This window comes from Poecilia reticulata, linkage group LG15 (assembly GCF_000633615.1).
Source record: "Poecilia reticulata strain Guanapo linkage group LG15, Guppy_female_1.0+MT, whole genome shotgun sequence".
NCBI classification, from domain to species: domain Eukaryota; kingdom Metazoa; phylum Chordata; class Actinopteri; order Cyprinodontiformes; family Poeciliidae; genus Poecilia; species Poecilia reticulata.
The window spans coordinates 24418948-24437399 of NC_024345.1; the positions used below are offsets into that span (position 1 = coordinate 24418948).

General features: G+C 37.2%; 1 protein-coding gene across 1 annotated transcript in view; it reads right to left on the minus strand.

Moving 5' to 3' along the window:
- The window catches only part of macrod2 (mono-ADP ribosylhydrolase 2), a 470949-nt gene that overhangs the window by 156112 nt on the left and 296385 nt on the right, over positions 1-18452 (minus strand). The window contains exon 6 of the mRNA XM_008430201.2: positions 15352-15473. Coding sequence (XP_008428423.1) covers positions 15352-15473 — 122 coding nt within the window. The remainder of the gene's footprint in view (positions 1-15351; positions 15474-18452) is intronic.

Here is an 18452-nt window from a genome sequence, read left to right on the forward strand (position 1 = left end):
CCTTGAAACCATCTCATGTTTAGTGAGAAAATATACCCCCCATTGTGGCAAACCTCAATAGGTAGGCCTTGTACTCAAACCAATCCCATCTGTAAGGCCTTGGACGATTATTGAAGGATAATTGGGTGCAAGCTTGTTGAAATGGAACCCTGTGATAGAGCAGGAAATTCCAGTTTCATGGACATAAGCCTGGCACACATCCATGAAAGGTTCAACACCTGGTTTCATAAAAGCCACAAAGGGAAAAAAATGAGCACATGAGAGAGCTTTGAGGCTAATAAAAACATGAAGTGACCCTGGGTTTCATATGTCTACAAGATTCTGCCAGTAAACTTCACACATAAAAAGACATTTCTCAACATGTTTCTCAGAATTTATTCTCAGTGTTTCAAGTAAAATAAGGACTAAATATTTTCTGATGCAATCCCATGTTTTTATGTAGCGTCTGCTACGGGTGCCTATGCAAAATAAACATTAAAAAAAACGAGTGATACTAGTAGAATATGTTAGCGCAATAATATGGCTTGCACAGCGTGGGAAAGACTGCTAACCTCACAGTTAAATCCACAGACAGATGCTGCTAAGGAAGCTGACTTTTCATAGGGAGATACAGCCAAACAGAAGAATGGAATGTTTAGTGGAATGAAAAAGTCTGGGACAAAAATTTGAATAAAAAATAAAAATTAGTATGGCCAAAATCTTAAAAGATTTTGCAGCAAAGGCAATTTAAAAAGTTTAGAAGAGATGCAAAAGTCATTAACTCTGACTGGGATGAGTACTTTAGGAGAAGCCACACTTTGTTAAGGATCCTGCTTTATTCAAATAAAAGTTTTGAACGTGTTTCCAAATCCACAATAACTTTTCAGAACAATGCATGGCAATGAAATGAGTTGAGTCGTTGAAGGATATTTATTTTTGTATTCTGTATTGATCGTCACTGGTGTAATAATACTCAGAGTGGCCATGAAAATGACAAGGTACTCTGAAGCAACATGGGCGTTACCATAGGGATACAGCTGCATCCCTAATGAGGCGACCAAGAGTGAGTTGACTGTCTAGCTGACACAACTACACACATGTTCACACAAACGAACAGCACTGTTGCTGCCGGCTGGACGGATCATGTATGGTAATTAACTGTAATGATGTAAACAAGAATTCATTCCACTACCGATGAACAGCTACCTGGTACGTTAGCAGTAGGACAGCAGAGATTTGCAGATTTAAAGTACCAGAGGAAAGAGCACCTGTCAGGTAATGAGAGCTGCATCATTTGCATATACAAGGATGTATTTTATATCCTCCTGCTACACTCAGTTTCTTTGATCAAAGCAGAAGCATTTATCAGGTGAGGGAGGAAATATCAGAAGACACTGAGAGTTTCCGACTCAGGGACAACTCTTAATAGATGGAGCCATGCCAGAGAAAAAGAAGCAGGCTTTCTGACAAGATTGCATCATTTAATGTATTAGTTTAACTTCTGAGACTTCAAAGCTAACCAGAAAACACCATCAACACATAGTTTGCTCTTTAGGTTCTCCTCTGTCAGACACAATAAGAATCATCCGCAGCTTGTTAAGGTCACAACCAGATAACTTGGGACTCCACTTTGAAAATCTCCACTAGGTTATTTTCTGCCAAACGGTTCTAAAGTCTAATCAAAGGGTTTAATGGAGCAGTTAAGCATACTACGGTTGTTTCTTTTGCTTTTCTTGGCCACGTCAAAGGCTGTGGTTCTCCACCAGCTGATTGTGAAAACGGCTATGTTACTTATGAGGACAACATTCACCAAAATAATGAAGGGTTTCAACCAGTTTGAGCACTAGACCAATGTTCAGGTTTACCCAAGTTTGCTGCAAGAAAAAATTGAGCAAAGAATATGTACTGTACCAGCAGTACTTGACAGTTAAAAACTGGTCAACTAATCTTTTGCAACCTTGGTGCTACTGATCATCACTGATCCAATGGTTCTGAAAACGGTTTCTGGCTTCTTTGAAGGACCATTAAACTGTCTTTAGCAACAATTCCAGGTCAAAAACTGGAACTGCTTCAATGGAGAAACCCCATGTGTATTTATGTGCTTTTATAACATGCATATTAAAAAGTAAAAACAATAATAATCACCACAAACCTAAACCATCTGCAGCAGATGAGCAGATTTTCTTCTATGTGCCAGTAGTTTAGCTATGTGTGAAGGATAAAACAGACCTATACATAAATTTAACTTCAGTAGATAATTTTATTTTTCAGTACTGCAGACAAAAAACCAAGATGGAATACAAAGTGAGTGTCTCTCTCTGGATCTTCCACACAAATAAATATAGCAGAGTTGTGAAACATCTGTAATGTCTGCAAACTGCTCTTTACCAGTTTTGGACCAAAAATAAATTGTTATGAGTGATATTTTTGCTTGGTGCATAAAGAAAAAAAATCAGAGTATAAAAATAAGCATTTTTACACATTTTAAAGCCTTCTCAAAAATAATGGACGCTAACAGTTATAAATGTTTTTGTCACCAAAACTGATTTTATTTACTTGTGCCAGGTGATGTTTTTTTTTTTTTTTTTTTTTTTTTTAATAAAAGCCACTCCAAAATCCTCAATCTCCGTTTTGCAACTCAATACTAGTTGTTCTTTCTATTTTGTTCTTTTCAGTATCTACATTGTTCCAAAATCCAGAGATTAAATTAATCCTTAATATTGGATCAACCACATCTCCTAATGCAAAAGCGACAAAAAATTATGAGTTCTGTACCACTTAAGAGCAGTTATAGGAACTGTATACAGCCAAAATTTCTGCAATCCAAACACACAAATGGAACTGGACACAAATGCTACAGGAAGAGTGAAAATGGTTTCTGTGGTCTGCAAAAATCTATTGTTTCAGCATCAACTGTCACCAACTATTATCCCTGTGCTTCCCGTTTCTTTGAGCATATCTATAAGTGGAACCAGAGGTGAAAATGTGACACCTTTACATTCCTGCTGTGGAGAAACAGTAAAAATAGACAGAACTGCCTTTTGTTTTCCTACATTTCCTACATTCTTCAGGTCGGTTCAATTAATGTATGCTTGCTCTGATGTTTTTTTGTCTCATGGCGCCTGGCAGGAACAACATCTGTTTAATCAACAACTTCCTATGACAGTCCCTCAGTTGGGTGCAAGCTGTCGTATCTATTCTCAGATGGTACCGCAGAGGGATACGAGCCTCATAGATATGCAAAAGAATCTTCACAGCCAGGTAGAGCAGCTGAGAAAAAAGATGATGTGAAACTACCTTGAGAGCTGAGGGACTTTTCTACAGCTTGACTGTGCTTTAGTACTTAACTTATTTGAAGAGCATTTATTATCGTCAGTAAATTTTTACATAAAATGGAAGTGCTGCTGTTCTTCTTGTAGAATAACTGGAAGGCCTTTCAGATGATTGTGATGGGCTTGCTCTGCTTATAATCAAGACAGTAGCATGTTCACATCAACCCACAGAGGAGATAATTTCTCTCAGGTCCCCCATCAACATTGATTACACCTCTCAAGTTGTACGAAAATGTCATATTTTACATATCCTACAATTTCATCTCACATAATGTTCTGCATCTCTCCTGGAATTAAGACAATATCGAGAGAAACTGATGTGGGAGGGATGTTACCTTTACCCACACCTGAAGCGTCTTATCCTGCTGTGGCTGCTTCTTTCTGAATTAGGTCGCTGAGGTAATTGGGGTTCCTCTGGTCATTAATTCAAAGCTAGATGGCAGACCACCACTACCACTATGAGTATAATTGGGTCTAATTTGCCCAGTGTTGCCAATGATTTGGATCAGACAAACAGAAATGACTAATTTAAATGGCTGTGTGACCTTTTCAAAAGCTTCAGTCTAATTAACCTTTGTCTATGCATGCAGGAATGTTAAAGTAGGCTACAAAACAAATGACAACTCACTGAAACAGGCCTGTATAAACTTGTTTATAGTGCACAATGGCCTACATGTTTCCCTTTCACTCTGACTTATGTCATGTTTAATTATATGATTGACTAATATTTTCCTAACAAAACAGAAAAATTTTCATTAATGAAGGAGCAAAGACTTGAAAATCTATCTAAATCAAAATCTTCACCAATAAATATTTATGCCTGAAAATTTGGCTTTGGGAAAACAACTTTTTGACATGTATGGTGTCTACAAAATAAGTCCAAATAATTACTGTATGCTCCAGACCCACAAACTACCAAAAACTAACTTGTTTTCATGGAGGTAGACACACCAATCCTCGTGGTGATTTTCATTAGTTAAAGATAAACTTTAATATTATAAGCATCTGGATGCATTTTTATATTAAGTCAAAAGAAAGACTTTCCCCTAAAGGCTACATTTTTGTGTTCATTTTTGATAAATAACAGAATCTCCAAAATGTTTTTTTACATACTACTTTATTTTGATTCAATATTCATTTAAATCAGTTACAGATATGAAAAATTAAATTAACAAAGACAATCTGATGATAATGCACAGCAGTAAGCAATTGCACATGATGTGAAAAAAATAGAGCTTATGCTGCACTCAATGCAGTGGATCAGGCCTCAGTCTAGTCGGAGTGGCTTAAACAGAAACACACAAGGCAATCTTGTGTAAATAGAGAGTAGTGCAAGGTTTTCGACTGTTGGAGTCTGATTCTGTACACTCAGCAGCAGGCACGCACCTGGCTTAGGCCACTTTACAACCAAGAGCCTTTACTGCAAAAATTTTCTTAAGGGCACCACATATTAGTTTGATACCTCTTACCAACCGCTCTTAACAGTTATAAACCAATTAAAGCAAATTAAAAGTTTTGAATTGTAGGCAAACAACTTCCTAATAACTTGATGATTGTAAGTCAATAAAAATACAATTGGGGACATTATTGTTGTTTAACTGTGTAGTCAGTCAATCTTTTCCAAAAGGGTCAAATTCAATCTTCAGTTTATTTTTGAAAGATTTAGCCAAACTAACTTTTTAATAAAATACAAAATAGTCTTGTAATACAAGCATTTTCACATTTTTACAGCACTAACAAACGTCCCCAGGTTTGTCATTTGTGTACTCCCAACAACCTTTCTTAACTTAATTTTTAATGTTTAAACTGATTGGTTGAGTTTTATTTCAAAAACAGTTCCATCTGTTTTAAACACAAACCCTCAGTGTTGCCTGCATACTTGGCAGAAAATGTAAGATATCTGAAGGGTTAATAAAACATATTTACAAATTAGAAGCACTGCATTAAAACTCTTAATATTTACTGTGGACAGAGTGAAGATGGATGCATTTCAGCTCTAAGCCGTCAGCAGTATGCAAAGGTTGGAAGCACATCCATCTTCTTCTTGTCCATAATAAATCAGACCAATGCTGATGCACTAAGTACTGGTTCTTATTATTTTTGATTCCCATCCAATATTTCACCTAATTTTCTAAAATATTTACAAAACTTTTCATATCTTTTCAACTTTTTACTTTTTGGACATTGAAAAAGCAAATTTCAATGTGTTTTACTGAGACTTTATATGACAGCCTAATGCATAGTAAAACAAAAAAAAAAAACATTTGAAAAGTCTGACTTGTAATCAGCCCCATTTACTCTGAATACAATCTAATGCAACCAAAAGTCACCTAATTAATAAACTGTCCACCTGTGCCCTGTATAGACCTCCAGAGTTTTTTAGAGAACATTAGTAGACCAAGAAAGGCTTCTGACAGGTCAGTAAAAAGGTTGTTTACAAGTTTAAAGCAGTGTCAGATTAGAAAACAATATTCACATTTTTAAATATATCATAGAGCACTGTTTAAGTCATCATCTGAATAATGAAAGAGTATAGGGCAACTGCAAACCTAAAAAGGCATGATTCTCAGTCTAAACAGACAGAGCAGGCAATGAGAACAATAATCAGAGAGCCAAGAGGCCAATTGTACCTCCACACCTCAGGTGGAAGAATGTCTTGACGAGATATTTGGTGTGAAATCCACAAAACTTCCCTTTATGGAAGGGTGGAAAGAAGCCCATAATATGTCTTATTTGCAGTTGAAATCTAATATTGCCCTTTAAAACTAAACACAAAACTAAGCTGTATAGGGATGTAAAAAGTGGCTACATTGTGCAAGCTGATCAGCAGTAATCCTCTCATTATCCTATTCCAGTTAATGGCATGGTTTACTTTGCAATGACAACAACCCAAGTTTGTGCATCATCAAATTTCCTTTCTACCAGTCATTACAAAATAGGACCAGAAGCTGCTTGCATTCTCAAATAATAATGTGCCACAAAACAGGGAGAAAAGCAGGTAGAGGAGAGATGTGTGTGTGATCTGTTCAGAGGATACATAAGTGATGACTAATTAATCATCTGGGGAGCTTGCAAGCCGAAGGGAAACGGAAGAGGGACTAAATCACTGGAGTTTGATATGACAGCATTTGGAAACATAATAAAATGAAAGTCTCCAATGGACCTACTGTACAACAGTAAAAAAAAGATTTTCTAAGCAAGAATCGATCCACATAAATAGGAAGGAAACGGGAAAACTCGTGCCACAGAGTTCCTGAGAATCCTTTTAAAAAGCTAAAAAAAAAAAAGGGTAAACGACAAGGTTATATCCAATAACACCTTGGAATCACCTTGCTTCACTCCTTTCATACTGCATTTTTTTTTTTGCTTCCTTTCATGTCAAACATGATTCAGTTTGGGCTATCAGCTATCATCTTCAACCAGAATGTGCATCCTGATTTGTGACACTGAGCGATATTGTTTTTTGGGGAATGCATTCTGGGAACACCGTTGAGCAGGATGAATGAAAGCTAATGCTTCTAGCAGCCTTGGAATGAGCCCACAGAGAAGGGTGGTTAATCCTATCATTCTACACCATTCATGTGCAATCCACTTGGCTTTCAGCTTTTTTTCCCCTCAACAGGCAATTTGTGGCTTCCCTGCTGGATCGCTCCAAAGCCACTGTGTTATGACTACAAAACACTTCCAAGGCCGCCTGGGAGTCAGACAGGAGGCCACTAAATACAGTCTGCGACCCTGTCACGGCCCGTGCTGGCAGCTGCCAACCCCGCTGCCTGCTGCCAAGAAGAGCTTAATGACAAATACTTTCAGAAGACATCCCATTGTCAAAGTCATGATTGGATTAAGTTAAATGATTGTGTCTTATTTTCACAATCTCAGTAAAGCTGGAATTATAATCAAACATGATGATTTGGAGAAACTTTGGGAATACTGGTTTACTTAGCAGCAATGCAAAAGGAACATTTGATACGATCTGTAAAGTAAAACATCCAGCAGTCCAACACTGAATAACTTCCAGATGGTGGCATCCCTCTTTTCATAGCTTGTCTTTTTTTCTGTGACAGATGCCATAGTTGCTTCCCAGGAAGAATCTGAGCAACCTTCCATAGCTAACCAAGGCAGAAGACTCATGTTTACGGTTCCATCTGTCTTGGTATTACTGGATCTCGGTGCAGCGTTAGGCACAGCTGATCACAACATACTGACTGGTAGACTGGATAAGTGGGTGGGATCATCTGGTACTGTGCTAATTTGGTTTAGATTTTATTTGGCAGATCAGAACTACATCGTGTTAGTTGCCAAGCATAAACCTAAGGGATCAAAGGTGGGGTTCCACAAGGCTGTGTTCTCAGGCCACTTTTATTGAGGACTAAAGCACTCCACAAACATAAGGCTCTGACATACTTCATCCAAAGCTGAACAGTCAGTGCACAGTGACATGGTTGAGGACTGTTTGTTTCAGTTACATACGTTCTTAGATCATTTTCCTTTTACTTAAAGCTTACATTTAACTTATTTAAAAATACATTCCTTGTTTTGGACATTTCTTTAGCCATGTTCCCTTATTTTCTCGGTAAGCACTTCTAGCTACATATCAATAATGCTTTACAAATAAACTTGCCTTGCTTTCACCTATTACATTACAATTTTGCATCACTTCTAGGCTATTTGGAGGAGGAAGACATTTCCACAGGTAAAGATTTGTTACCCACAGAATCGGTTCAGTTTTTACAAAGTGAATGCAGGTCTGTGCAGAGCTGAACAGTAAACATATCTTTGGGTGTACCATTACACCCAAAGCAAATACAGAAAATCATTGTTTTCTGCTTCCTGTCATGTATAAATTCATACATGATTTTCCTATTACGAAGAACTCTTAGCAAACAGACCATAATATCCAGTACGCTGTATCCATCTCAGCAATCATTATTAGCCTTGTTAAATACGTCTGGGCTCTAGCAAATATTGACAACCTGCTACAGCCTCTTCATGCTTATTGACTGCCAAAGTAGCATGATTATCTCCATTCGCACATTCATATCTGCTACAAAAAAAAAATCCATATTTCTCACTAGATTATGTATTTGGATCTGTTGAGGAGACCAAAAATAAAGTGTAGCATGATATGCACTGAGCAGTGGATGAGGATGTTTAACAATGTGCTGCTCACAATCCCGGAGCTGCAACTGTACTCCCAACGCTGCCCGGTGCCATGAGTCCTCTCTTATGATGCTGCAGAACCCACTCAGCAAATATGACTGTGGAGGCTGTGGTCAGTCCAGAGCTCAGGGAGTGCTGCTGCGCTTTCAACCACAAACAAAAACGCTAAAGCATAAGAGTGTTCCAGGGAAAAAGGAAATGAATAAAGAACACTGAAATTACACGAGCTACAAGAATACTTATCCCTGTAAGACACACAGGGAAGACATGAATGCACACATGTACTAATGCATGGTCACAGGTCAAAAAATAAGCATTAGCCAAATGATCTGGAAAACTAACTGCTATAGACCACAGATCTTTACACGAAAAGTACTTTTGGACTGTTTTTATTTTTATATGACATCTCAAAAAGGTAGTTATGCACGTAAAGAAAACACAGGGTGAATTCAAAAGTGAAATCAGATGCAGCCACACACAGAAATGTTGAAGTAGATGATTGATTAAATTTTATATGTAAAAAATACGAGATGCGTAAAAATCCTGACAATTAGTAAATGTATTCAAGGAGCTCAGTTGGTCCCATTTTACACGGAGATAGCAATACTAGAACTGACCATTAAAAAAGAAAAAAATACCACAATCCTGCTGACACCAACTAGTGACTTGCATTGGGGTGAAAAAGAATGTGCTGCTTCTCAAATTCAAAAATAACCTGACTTAATTCAAAAAGCAGTTCGCAAATTATATCATCATTTATAAGGAAGAAAACAACTATCCAAACCAAACTGGCTCCATATTAAAGAGTAATTTTGGAGGAGCTCATATTATCTTTAATGTTTTATGATCTGAAACATTCCAGCATCAGAAAAGAAACAAAAACAAAATATATCAATAAGAAGGAAAGCACTTTTTCAAATCTCTGCAGATATTAATATCCTGATTGTAATCTTTTCTTACTTAGAAAATTACTGTGATACAGAAGACCCTGAAAGGCAGAAATGATGATCGTTTTGAAATCAAACAAACACGATTTAAGTGTAAAAATGGTAAGACAGAACAAATTTACAGTCTGAATCATCTCACACAGCACACAGCATCGCTGCCAGGGTTAAACAGCAGGCATCTTGGCTCAGCCTCATTGTAATTTTTCACATGGAGGCAATCCCCAGGAAGTCCTAGACCCACATAGCATGAATTTGCCTTGGAGCCAAGGAACTGAGTCTAAATAAAATCTTTACATCTTTCTTTACATTCTAGAACAATTCGGCATGATGTAAAATGTGTATAAAAAACCTGCACATGTTTAAGATATTGGACATATGCTTAAATAATTTAAGACTATCAAAGCCTCATCAAGTGACTAAAACTGGAGGAACCGAAAGCAGAAAAAAATAAAAATAAATGAAAGAGTTACATTGGAATGAGATCAAGAATCCCCTCAAATGTGTGATGCAGTCACATGCTGCTTTTCACACAGCTTTATATGACTTTGCAACAAAAACAAGGAAACAAGTGACAGAAATTTTAGTAGCTGTTCAAATTTTAAGAAAATAGTAGAAGCTCCAAACTCTCACACTGCATCTTCAATCTTCTCAAATAAACATCTTTCACAGCAGATTCAACACAGTACTTGGCAAAACATATTTTTACATTTAGTCAAACTAGAAACGCAAACATGTGATAGACACATAAAATCTCTAAACTTCTCTTAGACAGAATGCATGATGTATGTCAACATCCTTTTTTCCAAGTCTTACTACACATTTTCAATTGTACTTAGTATATAATTTTATCCATTCTAACTCATGAAAGTGATTTAGACCACTGTATCTGTGGCTGGAGGTTTAGGATTGTTAACCAGCTAGAAGGTGGACCTCCGACCCGGTCTCAAGTGTTTTGCAGCCTCTAAACAGGCTTCCTTCCAGGATTTCCCTGTATTTATCTCCATTAGTGATCCCATCAACCCTGACTAGATTCCCTGCCATGATGAAGAAAATAATCTTTACAAAATGATAATGCCACCACCGTGAGGATAATTTGTTCGGGGTGATGTGTCACATTCTTTCACGACCAAAGATATTGTTTTACAAATAGGCCAAAAAGTTCCTTTTTGGTGTCATCAGATTGATTCCCTGGTTAATACTCTTCCTGTCAGTTTGCCTCATGTGCACAACATTCCCTAAAGCTAAACTAAAAGGCTACAGCAGTTTATAAACTATAAGGAGCATTAATATTACAGCCTTAGTGAAGAATAATACAGGTTTGCAGGTTTGTCATTCTTTTCTATTTTAGGATAATGGATTGAACAGCGGACGGTGAGATGGTTAAATATTGGTATATTTCTTTATAAATTAACTGTGCTTTAAACTTCACCACAATCTTATCCCTGATAAGCCTGCTTTGATTGTCTTTTCACAGAACATCTGCATTTACAGTGAGATAAAATTACACATAGCTCAATTTCTACTTTGGAAACACATGACAAGAGTAGAGAGCTAGCAAATGTGTCTTATTTTTGCCTTTTTCATCCACAGGTGTTTGTCTGTCATAACAAATCTTAAAATACATTGAAGTATGTGGTTGTAACCTGGAAGAATTCAAGAAAGTTTAAGCAATGTTGAATACTTTTCCAATGTGTTAAAAAGTGCATTCAGCATCTGAACCTGTGCATTCTGCCTGTGTGCAGAAGAACAAAAGTGAAACTTGCTGCCCTTATTAATTCAAGCGCATTTGTCCCATTTCATGCCAAAACGTCTGCTTTACTGGGAGTCTTTGATCCCACTGTGACTAATGCAGCACGACGTAAAAGGGTAGAAATTAGCTTTTTTTTCTTTCTAAGCTAATTTATTAATTCTAAGAATAATGTTAAAAGTTCATTCAAACACTTAAGTTCTTTAAGGTAAAGAAGAAAACATTTTCAGTCAAGAGATTTGCTGTAATTCTCATTAACAAGATTTTCACACATCTGACAACAATAAAGTTTTGCTACCTGAAGTGAAACTGAACTCTTACAGATTAACTAGCAATCACTGCTTTCTCTAAATCTTAATGCTCAAATTTATTTGTGATAGGGTTTGTCTCGACTCCTATTACCATTTAAAGCCCTGGAATCCTCATTAAGAAGCCAGAGATTTAAGATTTTCAATTGAACCCTCTCTCGCTATTTTATTCACCCCATAGTCCTACTTAGTAGGGTGCCCATCTTGCAGACTGCAGCTTATTTCTATCAAACTGAGACACTTTTGGATTAGTCGATAGGAGCTTAGGGCTGATCAACTAACAGAATATTGACCATAGTAGTGTGCTTCGCAACAGGAAGCCGCACGATTGTTAGGTAAGAATTAGTAGAAGGCTTTAGGGTGCCTACCCAACGGAGATCACGGATACTAAGGTAGAAGCTAAATGTAGGCCACAAAATCATTTGAAGAAAGAACCAACTACTTTTTTTCTTTTCTGACCAAGAGTCTCCACTGTTGTTGAAGAATAACACAGTACTATAAGTCAGTATAACAAAATGGACAGTGCCCCAGATAATTTAAGGATCAGTCAATCCTTACAAGGACAGTCGATCACAGAGCATCACTGTTTTCACTGAAGCCCAGTTCAGTAGATTTCAACTTTATAAATACTAGACAGAACCCTGGCTGCTCCCAGTGAAACAGGATCATCGTTTCTTGTATATGGATTATTGTATAAATAAATCAAGAGATGGGCCCACAGTAACTAATGCTTTGGAATGTGCAAGAAACAAGAAGAGCACTGGGTCGATTATGGATTGAAGCACACAAGTTGTTATGATATTGTTGTGAGGAACATGGTGGACTGGACCCAGTGCTTCACAGTAGGAGCTCTCGTTTGCTTTCAAATCTCAGAACGTATCAAAATAAAAAAAACATTTTATTCGTTTTTTCCTGGTGTTTGTTGTGGCTCTTGCCCAGATATATATTTTTTTCAAAATCAAAAACTTTTTAGGACACTAAAAACTAGAAATTCTGATGTTGCATCTTCAATCTTCTCAAATATGCCGGTTGCACAATGACTTGCAAGCACATTTTTATATGTCACAGACACAAACTTCAACATATTTTGTTGAGATTCAGAATGATTGGTCAACACAAAACGGCGCATAGCTGTGAAGTGAAAGGATGTGTTTGGAATCTTTTACATATAGAAATCTGACTAGAGGGGCTTGCAATTATTTATCTCTCTTTAATCTGATTATTTGCAGTCAATTGCCTTCAGAACCTAACTACAGAGTAAGAAGAGTCCACCTGTGTGTAAATTAATCTCAGGATAAATGCCAGTGCCCTGTGAAGGCCTCAGAGGTTCCTTAGAGAACAACGATGAACAAAAAGCAGAAGACCAAGACACAAGGTTTGAATATGTCATTGGATACTCTTCAATCAAATGGGAGGAGTACAGAACAAATTTACATATTTTAAAGGTTGGAAAATGTGCAACTTCTTTGAGCTTTATATCCTGTTATAATATTCCCTCAGCAAAAAACATACAAGGGGTGTTAATTTGATTCATTCATGCATTTAAATAAAAATATCCTAGAATTTCCCATGGTAGCCATTTGAGGGTGCCTAAGCGCTTGCTCATTCAATGCGCCGCCTGTTTAGCCAAAGCACCGCATTAGCACTTCAGTCTCCAACCGCGCTCTTGACCCACAGATCACCCCTCGCCGCACCTTCCCCACACAGCTCTACCAGACTAGAGGCAGCAACAATTATCAAACAGCTGGTAGGACTGCACAATTGCTGAGCTCTTCACACAAAAAACAATGTTCCTGAGAACAACTGTAAATGGCATCATGGAGTGTTGCGATGATGTGCTGAAGGGGAAGTGTCAGAAACTGCATTGACTGCAAAGACACAGGGGCCAATATCAAGGCATCAGACACAGCTATGATACAAATTCAAGTTTCTTTTATGTTATTTTTGATAAAGCATTTTCATAACTGATCATAGAATAGTTTCTTGATTGCACTACAGAATGGCACTATGTGTCTAGAAGATGGATACCTATGACCTCCATTTCCTCTTTTAGTCACAGTTGTTCATCTAAAACCAATATGTTTTTAGATGAGAGCATTGATCAGAGAAGCGTCCAAGAGCCCCATGGTAACTGTGGATGTGCTGCAGAGATCTATAATTCAGGTGGGAGACTATACTGGCCAGTGTCAACAGCACAAATGCTGTTGAAAGAAAGTCTGATGAATACCTGTTTGGTACAAGACATGTAGGGGACAGAGAAATTGTGAGAAAAGCTGTCCTGGTCAGATGAGACCAAAAAGTAAGTAACTAGCTAAAAATTCCCTACATGCAAATGTTATGTGTAGCAAAGGAAAATTGGACAGCCTGGCTAGTCCAGTGAGACTAACTTATGCGTGGAATGTCATAAGCTTTGAAATGGAGGCTGGGCAGCAGCACTGTTAGCAGGACAAGGTTTACAGCTCAGCTGACCACCAGCTGAAGGTACTTGAGAGCTGCACAAACAACAAAGCCAGGGATCTGTTGTGACATACCTTGATACTGTGACGAATTTCTAATTGATATAATACACTAACGGGCATTATCACCAACCATAAGTAAGTACCACAGTTTGTTATATTGTCCTTTTGCAAATGGCTACTTGTATAGCACTCTGTCAAATTCTAAATCATTCATGTACCATTAATTCACGCATTCACAAGCTGATCATGATAAGCTAATGGATTATAGCCACAGGACATTGAACCAACATTGCAGATTCAACGCATAATAATGGACTGACATTACTGTTGACCAATGAATCACCAATGACGTCGCTGGGATGTGGAGTGCATATTTTATAAAAATGACAATTCTTATTACGTCAACTTGCTTCTAAACAGCACATACAGTACTTCAGACATTTGGTTTCACAGCCCGTTTAATTGCCACCAAGAGGAGTTTGTGAAGGATTCCGTGTCACTAACAATAAGTCATCAGCTGAGCAGGGGTTTGTCACAATCATTTTTAATGAGACTGGCAGTCATCTATGTCTCTCTGTAGGTGAGTGCCACCACTGATTGGCCTCTGATGAGGCAGCAGGGCAGTAGGTTGGCACCAAAAATGTGATTTCTAGCTCTTTGGTGTGATACTGATTGGTCTAATGTCTAAAAACACTGCATCGCCAAGTTCAGATTGAAACACAGATTAAGGTTTAAGGAGGTATAGAAGGAATATTAACAATAACATAAAATAAGAACTTTTTTGTGCATAATCTGTCAGATGCCTCCCATAAAAAAAACACACAAACATGTTAGGTGGTCTGTGCCAGTGTTGTCTTCATTTCCCCATAATTTCCTATAATTCAATGCTGATTTACAGTGTGTGTGTTTAAAAGGAAAGAAAAGAAAAGAAGTTTGAAGGGTTGAAAGATTGAAATAATTATGCCCTCTTAATCACCTTCTTTTTGTTGCACATTATTAACTATTAAAAAAATAATAATAATCTAACGCCGTTTGAAAATTTGACAAGCGGTAAAGTGTTAAAAGTCGCTTCTCAAACAAAGAGAAAAACAAACAGCTATTTACAGTTGAAAGACAGATAGGCTTAAACAAAGGCGTATGATTTATTTGAACATCTTCCAAATGCCATGCCAAAGTTTTCTACATGAAAAGCTTTCATTTGACAACGCATTACCATTCTGCTTTGTTTTCTATTCCTTTTGTTTAAGCAAAGAAGATTAAGCCAATTTTCAGAACTGTATCTAAAATGAAAAGTGCTAAATCCTTCCGCTGCTGTACTTTTTCCAAATTTAAATGCTACTTTTTGTGCTTTTTAGACTCTGAAGAATTTAAACATAATGTTTCTCTTGCTAGGATGAAAAGCAAAAATACTGTACTCACCACAGTCTTCAAGTCATACTCCTTCACCAAATCCAGGGATTTGTTATAGCAGGAGGTAAGATCGTGTATCTCTTTATCGCCAACATGACCTCTAGCCACTGGACCTACAGTGTGGATCACATCTGTTGGAGGAAGAGCAAATATTTTCTGTAACAATCGCCAACACCAATCATAAAAGAAAAGTTGGGAGTTTTATGTGTGACAGTAGAATTTACAACCGAAGCCGTACTTTCAACAAACCACGGCTCGTACTGGATGTGATCTGACCGAGTTTGAGCCATTTTGGGAAGAAGAATTGGCAAAAGATTTCATCCTTTAAATGTGCAAATTAGTAGAGACATCCCCAACAGACGTGCAGTTGTAATCAACTTTGTGTTGTCTGTTATTTAAAATTCCAATAAAATACACTGTGATTTGTTGTTATAACAATGGGTATTAAGTGTTTTTGCAAACCCCTATAGCAGCTGAACAGCTGAGCTTGAGGTTTAAGAATCTATAAGATCATCAAAATAAATGATAAGATAATAAAGTTTGTCCTCGCAATGAGACAATCACTCATGTAGACAATTTAAGCAACTCTGCCTCAAAAGAATGCATTAATTCATATGCTTTGATAGGAAATCAATTACAGATTCTTTCATGCCATCTTCTCAATTATTGATGTCTCCACGTACTCTTTTCCCCTCACAAAGTAATATCTTCACCTGTCAGTCACTGGCTGCGTTACTGGCTTGGCTGGTTTGAGGAATGCAGCTTCTTAATTGAATCATAGGCGTGATGACAGGAAAATAAGACAGCCGAAACTGTGACTTGGCAGAAATGTAATCTTCTGCATTCTGCCTTGCAACGTTAGCATTGTCAGTGTCGGACAGGTCAGGTCAATGTCAATTAAAAAAAAATTATTCTGCAACAGGTGTAAATCACAACAGAACATTCCCCCATCAAAATTACAACACAACTCGTACTCCCATTTGGTACCCATATGTTGCAGTATTCATCCAAACCCACTTTCCTGTAAACAAACCCTGCATCTACTCAACCACTTAACATTTTCTTTATGTAGTTTCTTTAAGTGTATTGATGATTTGAGGACATTTAAAAAAAAAAAAAAAAAAGCATAAACAAGTTTATATCTAAAGCATGACTTGTCTTGTTGTACATTAGTTTCTGCCTCTTTCCCAGTGAATGATAGGCACTAGGCTCGGTAAGGTTAAGCAGCTACAGACAACAGATTTATGGATGTATATTTGTTTATAAAAACTTTTTAATCAGCAGAGATCCACAAATTATTGTTCTGATCTCATTTTGGATGCACTGAATCCTGTCATATATGATGCTTATGAAACTTAATCAAAATTACTCTGAGTGACTCCTACTATTAGATACGATTTATTGTAGTCAAATAAGTACATTTCCGTTTGACAGACAGTCAGTAGATTACAGTAAACTATATAGGACAGGTACAAATTGACATATGGTCTCAACAAACTGTTCAGTGGGTGATGGCTGTTTCTTATGCCCAACGTTATTGGGTCTGCAAAAGGCACTCAAACTCTACCATCTGTAGTCAGTATTTGATTGTGAACCATAATTCATGTGTCTGCATTTTTGTGGGTTTTATCCATCTTAGTCAAAACGGGATTTTGTTTCCAAATGTAAAGCAGCATCTAACTTAACCTGGCAAATCTCACCACATGTTGAATTAAATGTAGCTCCGCTCTCGCTCATACATTTGCATTTTAATGCATCAACCTGTTCTGTTTTTGCTACTGCAATATTGAATGCAACATAATTTAGATGTGGTTCAGGTGAGGTTATGTATGGCAAGCCCTGCAGTCATCTTATGTGTGCTTGTACATTAACTTACCCATCTATATTTTATACAAAACACAAACTGTTTTCACTGCCAATGTAAGCAACTGTAAAACAGCTCTCACCATTTCGAATAACACCAAAGACTACACATTATATTCAGCTCTTTTTTTGTTTTGTTTTCTAGGGGCCATGAGGACAAAATGCAGTGACTGTTGTGTTGCTTTCAGGGTAAGATTTTGTTTCGGCGAGAGGTAAAACAACAAGAAGGGCTTGAGGCATTCCAAGATGAGTCATTACAGGAAGGGAGCCGTCTGTTTCATTTTCTTTCTTTTTTTTTCACAATAGCAGGTGGAAAACTGGCACAACATTGTTATAATGGGACAAGTGGTAAGTTGTTTTTCCTGCATATTTCATGTACTTCTACACTACAAAAAAGACAATATGCCAATTAGAGAGTGGACAAGTGCCAAAAACCAGCGTACTAGTGAATTCATGAAAATTTAAACACCTCACCAGGTTGGAAAACTCCTCTTGGTTGTTTTTTTTTAAGCAATTTTACGTTAAATTAATATTTATACAGCCTTGTATCAAGGCAGGGCTTCCAAAGAAGGGACAGTCAGTCAACTAGTACTGTGAAAGGTTCTTTAGGATATTTGTAAAGATCCAGAAGGAATTACATTCCAACCTGTAGTAAAAATTTATAAAAATAAATATGTGTCTATCATAGAAGAAAAAACAAGACTATTTCATATCTTTAATGGTCAATGCTCTATTCAAAAATCTTAAATACAATATTGATGAGCACCTAAATTTGATTACATTTTCCTTGGTAGATCTCCTTAATCAAGACCACATTTTGTCAAAAAAGTCAAAGTATATTGGATGTTTTTGTTATTAAACACTAAAAATTTAACTGTTTTGATTTGCATGATAGTGTCATGTCACAGTGTTGATATCGTGTAGCAGTGGTTATCACTATTACAAAACATGCATATGAGGTTAATTTTTAAATTTAAACTGGCTGCAAACTTGGTGTGACTGCATCTCTTTTGTGTGTCCATGTTATAAACCGGTGGTCTGTTCAGGGTGTACCCCCGCCCTCAGCTCAGGGACAGCTGGGATAAGCTCCAACCTCCCTCATGTCCCTGAACATCCAGCTTACCTGGAAAATAAATGAATATAATTACCCAACTTCCTCACATTTATTCCCACCAAGGATCCCCTCACAGCATTTAAAAAAGATACAATTTCAGCTTTTTTTTTTTTTTGCATTTTGCTTTGCTTCA